At 36.5% G+C, this 11237-nt stretch overlaps 2 protein-coding genes across 3 annotated transcripts; one reads left to right on the top strand and one right to left on the bottom strand.

The window, feature by feature from the left end:
- Positions 1-283: 283 nt before the first annotated feature.
- Positions 284-3038, top strand: banf1 (BAF nuclear assembly factor 1). 2 transcript variants are annotated; one of them, XM_042008466.1, is made up of 3 exons: positions 284-410; positions 1106-1266; positions 1520-3038. In XM_042008466.1, the coding sequence occupies exons 2-3, from the start codon at positions 1141-1143 to the stop codon at positions 1664-1666; spliced, it is 273 nt and encodes a 90-aa protein (XP_041864400.1). In that variant the 5' UTR covers positions 284-410; positions 1106-1140; the 3' UTR covers positions 1667-3038. The 2 variants fall into 2 exon arrangements, with proteins under 2 accessions (XP_041864400.1, XP_041864399.1); XM_042008465.1 differs by having other exon boundaries at positions 286-410; positions 1120-1266.
- Positions 3039-3784: 746 nt separating this feature from the next.
- On the bottom strand, positions 3785-6955 carry gng3 (guanine nucleotide binding protein (G protein), gamma 3). Its single transcript, XM_042008467.1, has 3 exons — positions 6798-6955; positions 5944-6043; positions 3785-4616 (listed from the first exon to the last, which is right to left on the bottom strand). Exons 2-3 carry the CDS (start codon positions 6040-6042, stop codon positions 4488-4490), a joined length of 228 nt encoding a protein of 75 aa, XP_041864401.1. The 5' UTR covers position 6043; positions 6798-6955; the 3' UTR covers positions 3785-4487.
- Positions 6956-11237: the final 4282 nt, after the last annotated feature.

Genomic DNA, 11237 nt, shown 5'->3' with positions numbered 1-11237 from the left:
TGGATTGATGAATGTTAATCGTGAATACTAAGTATAAAGATATAAAATAATGACATACTTGGTTTAAAGCTGTTGGTATTCCTTTGAGTGGTCCACAATTCACCTTCTGTTATCTTGTGTGGGCTGTAAGAGATTCATAGCAGAAACTTGAATCCACATTAATACAACTGTATTATTGGATTAAATAAAATTTTGTCAGGAGATTTTTAATCCTCAGTTGTGATTTCAACAGTCTGTTCATCCTGGGAGTCTACGGTCAGGGTTAAAACCGACCCCGTACGCTCCCTGTGACGTTAGGGCGCGACCGCATTGCATTGTGGTCACCGGTGCTTAGCTCGAAACAGAAACCACACAGAACTACGGTTAATTCTCATCGACGGCACCTTTTGTCTTGGACGGGACATTCAAAGGTAAGTCAACGTGCAACTATATTATAAACGTAACTGTTTTTAGAGGGAAATGGAACGTTGGATTGCAACTAGAAGTAGATTTAAGGATATAGGTGTAGTAACATGTAGGCTAAATTAGCATGTGTGCCATACATTATGAGCTACAGGTCACGATAGCGCTAATTTTAAATGCTGCTTTTCCTATGAAAATTCCTAGGAGAAGCCGCCAAAATGTATGAAAATAGCAACCGCCCACAGCAAACAGGAAACGGTGACTAAATGGCAAATACCTAATGGCTAATCATGAAGCTAGCTTTGTGCTAAAAACTGTTAGCGCTGAAATCTGTTGCGCGCGCATTTCAACGTTAGGAATGTTCCCCGATCTCGAGATTAAAATATCTTGTTTTCTGTGTGTAGAAACGGGAAAAGTCGTCTAGTGTTCTATAATTGTTTGTATAATGTCCATCAACGAACATCCGTTTTTATTCTCTAGTGATCATTGTCCTATTAGTGAACTATTTAACTCCAGCCGCCCTGTAATGATTTTCAGGGTTTCTGAATTGTACTTTAACAGTAGTAACCTTCAACCGCACAGCTTCATTGTATTCAAGCACAGCGACAGACTTTTATGTTATCAAATCAAAGGCTTTAGAGGCCCCTTTTAGTCCAGCTGAAATTAATCAGAATGTCTTTCTCTAGTCTAATCTCAATTACAGTGTTTGTGTTATAGATCAGCTTTTGGGTTGCAGCCATGTCGTCAACATCCCAAAAACATAAAGACTTTGTGGCTGAGCCCATGGGTGAGAAACCTGTGATGGCTCTTGCTGGCATTGGAGAGGTCCTTGGAAAAAGGCTGGAGGAAAAGGGTTTTGATAAGGTAGTGATGTGCAATTATTTAACAAGTTAAATTAAATAATTTTTAGTTAAGTAATAATTTGACTAATCACAATTTTCCCTGCCAAGTAAAGACATTTATTTATTTTTTTAATATATATATATTTGTGAAATTATATCAACAGAGGCACAGTTAAAAAAATATTCTGAATGTACCACGTTCACTTGCTCAACGACAGGCTTGTCACACCCGTGTGTTGAATTTTTCTGTTGTGTTTTCATCTCTACCTCCGCAGGCATATGTTGTCCTCGGGCAGTTTCTTGTGCTCAAGAAAGATGAGGAGCTTTTCCGAGACTGGTTGAAAGATACCTGTGGTGCAAATGCCAAACAGCAAGGTGACTGCTATGGCTGTCTCAAAGAATGGTGCGACGCTTTCTTATAAACATTGTACAACCACTGTTTTCTACACCCAAAGTTTAAAATGTGTGTTTCCTCTTCTGTGATCTGGATTAATTTCAGCTGCAACATGTGTGTGATCTTCATAAATTACACTAATTAGGTTGACTGGCACATGCTGTTCTCTAGTAAGCCTGAATAGGTCCAAATTAAGATGCATTATTTTATTGATTTATTATTAAATTTAAAAGTTGTGCAGAAGATAGTTGCAAGATGTGATAATTCTAAAAGTCAATACTATCTGTTCATTGTCAATAACCATTTTATCCCAACATTTTGACCCATGTTAGAAGTTAAAGCTAACACTGTTCATATAAACAGCTTGGAGTTGAATTTAATGTAGCTTTATTGATGTTATTATACCTGTGCTTAAAGTCAATTGTCTTCTGTGAGGAAAAATCTGTTGATGAGCATGCAGCTGAAACTTCAATGTACACTGCTCAGTTTCATTACTGGTATGTTCATTTTTCCCTGAACAATTGGAATGTAATGTTCTTCAAGACTAAATTTTCACTGTATGGTTCAGCTACAGTTTGTAATGTACTGAAAATATGCCTTCTTTAATCTTAACAATATAGTTTGTGTTTTAAACCTTTTACCTTTTAGAAAATGGATTTAAGCCTTTTTTTTTTTTTTTAATCTTAAACCACATTGCAATTCAATTACCACGTGCTGTAGACCCACCACAAACTTTCTAAATATTTTTATGGAGGTGAACTGTCAGAAGTGTTTTGCAGAGGATGCAGCGGATTGGTGTGAAATGTGAATTAATCCTGAACCGACTCAACACTGATCTTTGCAGGAATGCAGATGACGTAGAACTGTTTGTATAAAAGCTGTTGTTTTAACTTTTGATACTGAAAATGAACAAGCAGCATGGCCACATGCCACATCTGAGCTGCTCTTTAGTCTGTTCGGACCTGAAGATGGAAATGCATATAAATAAAGATACAGCAAACCTAGATAGTCTCAATAAACCTATAACCTAAATTAGGAGTTTATTGCATTTTTGTTTGAAGTGGCTTTAAATGAAGATAAAATCATTCCCAGATTTTTGATCTTCATAGCTGAGCTTGATGTTGTCTTGAGATGTTTTTGAAAACATGAGATGCCTTAATGCATGCTGCTGCAAACATTTAAGTCTGATATGATATAAAATCCACAGAAGTGCATGCTCATTCTGCATCACATAATCTTAAATTCATATCAATCAGCACTTATATCCTCTAGTCACAGCTGTTTGAAGGTGTAATCATGATGTTCTTTGTTAAAACACTGGCCGTGTGTTTTCACGTGACTGAAAACCTTCCAGGTTTTATATTGCTTTTATTATAAAACAATTAAAGTCAAGTGCCCTACTTGTTGTCTTTTTACATGCTCCAGTTTTTCACAAATAAAACCACAAGAGACAGAAAACCTTTTGATGGCAGGAGGTTTTATTTCAGTGCTGTATATTCCATGGTTACTTCTTCGGCCAAAGCTCCAAATTCAGATTTTTGAAAGGTACTTAAAATCTATAATTTTTAAATTTAAGGTCCAGAACTGGGGTTTGCAAAAGTTTAGTCATGTTAAATACTGATAGAATAAATTCTTTGAATGTGATTTATAACTATGAACCTCTCCCATAGATGTAGACACTGGTAAAGACTGGTTGCTTGAGTTCTCAGGAAACCACTAAAGGACCACTTTCCTGAAGAAACTCAGATTGAGACATTTGAAATGGCGATGTACACCTGTTTGTAAAAGTACATTATAACTTTGCCTCAAAGAAATACAAAAATTATCCACATGGCGGATTAACAACCAAATAGCTGATTATGCTGCAATGGCTTTGATTTATTTATGTATATATATATATATATATATATATACACATATATGTATATATATATGTCTCTAACCTTGGAATGTGTTGTTTGGGGTTCTGTGTGCTATTGAACTACAAAATCTTGATTTTACAGTGATCAGATGCTCAGAATTGTTGCTTAAGTTTCACAGTAGCACCTATGCATACATACACACTTCCACATCCACACTACAGCAACAGTATAGAAATGAGCAAATTATTAAATCTTAATAGAACCTTGAAAGAAATCAGTCATATGTTGAAATTCAGGCTTCTTGGTAAATACAAGTAACTGCCAAGACACCAGTGAATGGAGGATACAATAAAATATGGATGGAAAGCAGCTCTAAATGTTATCAGAACAAAATAACCTGTGAATTGTTAGCTGTTACTCTAAAAGAATAAAGTAATTTCCATATGGAAAATAATCAAATCTAACATTTGTTTCTTGTTTGCCAGATCTCAGCGTATGGGTAGTTTATATAGGTGTAACTGGGCATGTCAGCGTCTGAGATGGAATCGTAGGGTCCCTGCTTAAAAATTCAAATGCAGCATCCAGAGGGGTCTTTTCTTGTGGCTGCTGGAATTTTATCCTCTTAAGACACTTGACGATTACCGTTGTCCTCTTCGGCAGTTACTTGTATCTTGAATCATGAGATGTATGTGGTTTGAGTTGGATGATATGCTATTTTCCTCCTAAATTTTTTTTAACTTCATTATGAATTTCCCAACTCTTTATCAATGAAATCTTAGTAAGTTTTGTCTCAAATTATCCCTCTTAACTCAGGTAGCAGTTTGAGAATTTAGCTGAGGATTGATTATGTACTGTACATCGGCAGCTTTTTGCAAGATTACTATAGTACATTAATGTCTCATTTAGATTGGAAGTACATGTACACACTGTACATACATGTACATACTGTACAGTTGTACTTTGAATCACAACAATCCCTGATTTGTCTCAAAGCAGAGCGCAGAAGAACTTCTTCTCCCTGAAAGGGTTTTCTGAGGTGGGCACAGGGGTGATGAGGGGGTCATCGCAGACGTGTGCGTCGCAGTACGCCATCAGGTCGGCTGCTGCCTTTGATACCTGGAGGGGAAGATGAAGTTATTTCAAGCAGATCATGACATGCTAATATTTATAAGCACAAAAAATCTGCAGTCAGAATTTGAGCTAAGATTGGAGACATTTCTTAAAAGAGCATCTACAATGTGAACTTCACCCACATTTAAATCTAAATGCTCAGGTGTGGGTTGTATTGTGTGTTATGCTATTTAAGTGCACACTCTGAAGTCCAATTTTCAGAGTTATATGAACTCTGTATAACTCCTGTTTTTTCTGGCAGACTCAGTGACAACTCTTAACCCCATCCATCCTCTCTCTAAACACTATGCTTTCTTTATTTTTTCCCTTGTATCTTTTGGTTAATAATTGTTAGAGAAAATGTACTCATTCGGTCTTTTCCATCTAAGGTCCATCCATGTAATTGCACATATTGTGTAATTATAACATTTTGGAATAAAATAAAAGCTCCATGTAAAAGCCCACATTAGCTTATTCCACATACTACTTACTAAACTTTTAGTTTAGTAAATAGTATGTGTATTTCACTTTTAGCTCATATTTACAGACACAAGAACATGATTTGATTTGTTAAAGCCAAAGACATGTCCATTTGGTAAATGGACATGTTTGGGGTTTCTAATTTAAATCTTCAGGCTTAATGCAAATGAATATGTTTTTATTTGACTAAATCTGACATTTCAGAGAACAGCCTGCACTTTGCCTGTCTGAAAATGAGACAGCAGCTGAAATATATCTCTATAACATGTTGAACATTTGCATTACATATCCGTTTGTCCCCTATTTAATTTTCACCTCATGGATTGTCCCTTTTAAAGAAACACCTCTGCAGGGTGTGTGATTCCATGAGGCGTTTCAGTGAGGCCACCATTTGGAACCCTTCCAGTGGGAAGCACTGACTTGGGGTGCATTTGAGAAGGTCACTGTTAACTGTTGTTCCTAATCACCTTCGTGTCGAAGGATTATTTAAAGTATTCTGGTGATACAAATTCGGTGTTTGAGGAGTTAATGAATTGATCCAGGTGCAGGGCCAGGGAGCCATTGATCCCTGCTAAAATTTAATTGGCACTTGGAATGACCCTGTCCCCTAGGTGGTGGCTCATCTCCTTACAGATGAGTAAAAGTTACCGAGTGGAGCATGCATTTGCAGGTTGCATGTTTGGCTAAAGGATCTTTTACACGTGAAATGTAAATAGAACTCACTGAAAAAAGAATTGTGCACAGATAAAGTTCGTGTATTGGGTCCAGTTTTTAAAAAAAAAAATTAAGAAAAAGTGGCCCTTATATTGGACAAATCTGTAATCTTTTAATGTAAGAGTTTGTCTTTTCTTACCTTTATCCTGCAGAAACTAGCCTCAATCTTCAGTTGTTCCACCAGTTTCCTGGCTTGTCCGACACTCATGGTGCTGTTCACTGGGGTATCTCCTTTCATCCTGACCAGAAATACAGCAACCTCAACAGTCTTATATATTCGTCCATTTCTTTTAAAAAATGTTTTCATTGAATTGTTTTTTTATTGCTCTGCTGGCTGTGAAATCATCAGTCCAGCATACTTAGGTTTATCGATGGTAGATTAGCTTTTTAGCTAGCTAATCAAGTGTACTATATATGAGAACCACAAGTGTAAAGTCAAATGTACTGTATTATACTTTGAGGTAATATTTGGCATGGGCTAATCTAAAATTAATAGTATTTCATTGCTGATTTACTCATTTTAGCAGCTTTGATTGCAAAGCAAGCAGGGATCCACACAGTCTTTTAGTGATAAAGACTTGACATGCCAGTATTTTGTCATAGCGTAAGCACAGCTGCTATATTATATGTCATATAATATGAGAACAAAGGCTATATATAAAAGGGTAAATGAAAGACTGAAAAACTGGGCCAAGTGGTCTATGGCCCACTGATTTTCCCCACTGTGAGCTAGAAAAGCCACAGAAATATCATATATAAAAATAAACAACCATTTCCATGCATTCAGACATGTATAATATCATTACATGCACATGACTGAATAAAAAAATTAAATAAAAGTGACACAGATGGAAAAGGAATCAAAACAGATGGATTGTCAACAGGGAAGAAAAAAAAAGCAGAGCAGCAGAGGAGCGAATCTGTTTCAGCCATTCTGGACCTTTCCCCATTGTCTTCTTCCCTCTTCATTCATCCACCCTCTTTTCTCCTTACCCGTATTATATTCCTCTTCAGATTCAATCTTCCCCCCTCTTCTCTCTTATTTTTCCTGTCTTTTTCCACCTCTCTGTATCCCTCTGTGAGCTTATGTTTTGTGGTATCAATGTAGCCGGACCCCACCCCACACAGTCAACAGCCTGGATGGTACCCTGCTCTGTACAGTCCAGTGCACTGCAATTCTACCACAATGAGCACTAAAACTGTGGTGGATGGATGGGATCACCCCCTCGGCAGTGAGTGGTACCTGCCACACAGAGGGAGGGGGAAGCCATTAGTGAAGATTTTCATATGTGGGTGGATTGTACCATATCTGTGCTTAGGAAATTTGGGCCATCTTAAATTTCTCTAGTTTCAGTCTTTTAAATAAAGAAGGATCGTATATGTTGTGGTATTGTTAGATTTTTCAGTAATGGAACATTAATTACATCTCAGGATGGCCTGAATCATGAAGTGCATGTGGCTTTAGGATGCTCACCCTCTCCTCTGTTGCTATGGGGACTGCTGCAGTCTGGTTAAGTGGTTTACATCACATTTAAAATGTGAAGATTTTGACAGATATTTAAATGGGCATAGCCTAATAATAACAGGGATGTTTGGTTTTATGGATATTAACATGATAAAATAAAAATAAAATGGAAGACCGAATGCATTTTGTCGATAGATCGTGTTTTATGACGCTCTCAGACCAAATACCCTGTGGAGGGCAGATCTCCGGAGGCACGTCGCCTTCGAAAACAACGTCTGGTATTTCAAATATTAGGAAGACATTTCATTCAAGATATTTCAAGACAATCAAGATATTTCATTGTTCAAGAGCGATTTTGTCATGAAAAGATAGCTGAGCGCTCCAGCAGAAAGAATTACAAGCGAGAACAGGACTACGGATGCCTTGAAAAGTGCGCGACGCCATCTTTGCTAAGCTATTGTTACTTCAGCTAATGGCCCTGTGTTGCTCTCTCGTACTTCTGTTGTAAGACGGTGGGATATCTTCCTCATTTCACAGTCTCCGTTAAAAAGGGGCGTTTCTCAGTCCTGCTGTTTGTCCCTCGTACTTGCCGTACTTTGGCAACTTTAGCTTTTACCACGACCATGGCCACTAATTTGTTTGTATTTCTATTTTAGATGTTTATTTAATTGAAACAACGCAAGGAAATCAACAGCAACTAAAATGACCTAAATATATCACATGATACCTATAAGGTGCCAAATGTAAACATTTAAATAGTGAATAGAAAAAAATCTGATTTAGATATAACATCTAGATTTAACAAATAGCATTTAAATCTAGATTTAACATTTAACATATTTTAGATATAATAATTAAATTTAAAATATAGATTTTATATTTATATTTATATTCTTGGATGTGAAATTTAGACTTAACATGTGCATGTTTTGAACAATTATATTAGCAATGTTTTAGGTTTATTTCCATGTCTTTAGTTGAGTAAAATAAATATTTAAAATTTGTCCGTTATTTAAAAAAAAGCAATTAGGAACCCATATATAGGAAGATTATTTACATCCGTGGTCTAATAAGAAGGGGTGGAGCTGTCACCCAAATAAAGAAAAAGTTATCAATTTGAGATGTATACGGCCACACTAAGGTTGCAATGAAGTAAACTGTAGTAGTTGTTCCTTCCCTACCTTTTGTTCAATCTGACTCACAATTATTCATTCATTCATTCATAAATGTGTGAAAGGGCATTTTTGAAAAAAAAAAAAAAAAAATCTACCACCTTGGATGTGTTGCTGTTTGCTTCAAAAAGAAATTAAAGCGCACTTGATTTCCGCTCCCCTCCAAAAGGAATGTACCCTGAAAATTAAATAGCTGTTCATTACTCCTTACATATTTCCTGTTTTTACAATTTGGCAGAAATGTTGGTGGTTTCTGAAAGCAATGACCACAAGACAATAAAAAGTGCATGGCAGCCAAGATACAGAGGGTGGTTCATTTTATTCATTGGCTCAGCCTATCCCCAAATAAAAACAAGAAAAAAAAACATTCAAACAGTTATACACATAAAAAAAAGACAACATGCTTTTGTTTGTACATGTTTGAGATGCAAATTAAAAGGTCCGAATCTTACCAATGAATATCATCTGGAGAGTTAAGAGCTACTTTTAGTTGGATTTCAGTGCTCTTTATAATACAAAAATGACTGCTATTAGTATTAGTTATTAATAGTAATTTTAGTTACTATTAGCAAATAGCAGTGGATTTAAACAAGAGCTGCGGTTGCAGTTTTAGGGCTCCATCTGCTGGATGATTCTGGCATCAGAAGCTACCTGATATTGAACCAGTTGGAGAAGATGATCCCCCACCCTTATCCCCAACATCCTTTCAGGTAAAAAAAATAAAATAATAAAATAAATAAATATTTATATCTATAGAATGAAATAATCAAAGTCTCATAACTGTTTTATTGGCAGAAACAGAAGAGAGGGCAGTTGTCAGGCTCAATATGAAGGGTAGCCAGGAATAAAACCTTTGTGAATCAAGTGCTCTTTAATTTCTTTTTGAGGCAAACAGCAACACATCCAAGAAGGTAGATATAATTATTTTTGCCATAAATGCCCTTTCACAATTTTTTAAACAAAACAGCTTGATTTGATGTGCAAGTGAGTATATTAAATATGTTATAAACCTTGCATTATCTGCAACTTCAGCAAACCACACGCTGGTTTCAAGCAAGGCATCTGGGATCTGAACCTACATTTTCATTCTGCAGGGACCTGAGAACATAGCGTGTAATTTCTGTGTCCAGTTTTCATACTGTGAATGTGTGCTTATTTTTTAATATACTGGCACAAACTCTGAGAAACAGAAGCAGCAGGTACAAAACCAGGACATGGCTGTAAGGATTAATCTCCAAAATGCTGACCAGATGGTCAACTACAGCTCTTCTTTCATCTCTGCAGGTGATTCTCTGTTTTAATTACTGAGGGTGATAATTAATATGTTGCCATAATAGTGTTGCAGTACAAAGTGGTAAAACATGACACTGGTAAGTTATGTGTAGCTAATTATTGTTCAGATTAGAAAAATCCAGTTAAGATTTCCATTAAAAGTAAAATAAATTATATCACTGTCATCTAGTGTGTGATGAATATCAAAATTAATTAATTTTTCTTGGATTACTTTTTACTTAATGAAAAGATCCTAATTAAGTTAAACTTAATTACTGCCGTGGCACACCGGGACCTCAGAGTCTGGAGATAAAACTGAGAAACAACCTGTCTCTTGCCTTCCCTGTGACAGTCATGTCAAGTTTAACAATTAAAAAAAAACAAAACTAGACAAAAAACAAACAAACACATACTTAAAATTAAAATCTTACAAATGTACATAATGATTATAAAGTATATAAGTCAGAATGAGATCCACCTGTGCAGCTCAGGTCAGATCATCACAGCATTTCCAAATACAGTCATTTGAGACAAGCCTGGTAGAACCTGGTCAATGTGTTTGACTTTTTTTTATTTGAATCCATGCAGCACGCAGTTCTCTGCCTCGAGGTTGATGTCGATAAATATTGAAACAATGTTGGTGAAAGATTTTCATTTTAAGCCATTTGGGCCATTGATTCCAGGATGAGACTCGGTGGCTAACAGACAGAAATGCTGTGTGTGTTTCGGTTTAACAGTAGCTGCTGCACTGATGTTGACAAACAAAGTGCTTTATGCATTGTCTTTGGGAGCTTTAATGATGAGTGACCTGAGGCTTTCTAAGAGGCACTGCATCTAAATATTGTTCAGAATATCAAGCGTGGCCTATGCAGACCTTGAAACAAACATTCTCTATAATAACCTCTGAGTTTCATGCTGCAGGCTGTCATGCACCATTGGCCGATGAGTTATCCTGTAACATCCCTTCTATTTGATCATCGAGCAGGCTGATGATGGCATTTGACCATTTTTATTTATAAGTCCAGCTTAGAGAATTAATCAGTGACATCAGAGCACTTCATACTATACCAAAGGTGACAACTGATGGTCCATGAGCTGGGAAGTAAATTTATTCCAACAGAGCTTTGGAATGAAAACATGATTTCTACTGAGTAATATAGTCAGGAGCTGTTTCCTGTTTTCACATTTAAAACATCTGAAAACTGAACAAAACTAAAGAGATGGAAAATTTTCAGGATGAATAGGAATAAATTGAAAAGGAATGGTTCCAGATGTGGTGGAGGTGATGGGGGACCATAGATACTTGGACATGATACGTATATTCATGGACAGGCTGACGAACTTTGGCATCTCAGATCAGGCTTTTCAGTGGTTAATTCAACAAGCAGCTGTCATTTGTCACCCGATGTTTCCACTGTTGCTCTGCTTGGTCAGATCAGGGTCCTGTGGGTCCTTTGACATTAACTTCCATTGCAATGCTGATGACAAAGTTGATTATCTGCATATTTTCCATTACTGAACTCA

The sequence above is a fragment of the Melanotaenia boesemani genome, chromosome 15 (genome assembly GCF_017639745.1).
Source record: "Melanotaenia boesemani isolate fMelBoe1 chromosome 15, fMelBoe1.pri, whole genome shotgun sequence".
Classification (NCBI taxonomy): domain Eukaryota; kingdom Metazoa; phylum Chordata; class Actinopteri; order Atheriniformes; family Melanotaeniidae; genus Melanotaenia; species Melanotaenia boesemani.
The sequence above is the reverse complement of the archived record's forward strand: the minus strand, read 5'-3'. Positions and strand labels throughout refer to the sequence as shown.

Coding starts and splice junctions, on each gene's coding strand:
- banf1 (XM_042008466.1), top strand. CDS start 1,141: ATGTCGTCAACATCCCAAAAACATAAAGACTTTGTGGCTGAGCCCATG. Junction 1,267..1,519: donor AGGAAAAGGGTTTTGATAAG/GTAGTGATGTGC, acceptor CTACCTCCGCAG/GCATATGTTGTCCTCGGGCA.
- gng3 (XM_042008467.1), bottom strand. CDS start 6,042: ATGAAAGGAGATACCCCAGTGAACAGCACCATGAGTGTCGGACAAGCC. Junction 4,617..5,943: donor CTAGTTTCTGCAGGATAAAG/GTAAGAAAAGAC, acceptor CTTCCCCTCCAG/GTATCAAAGGCAGCAGCCGA.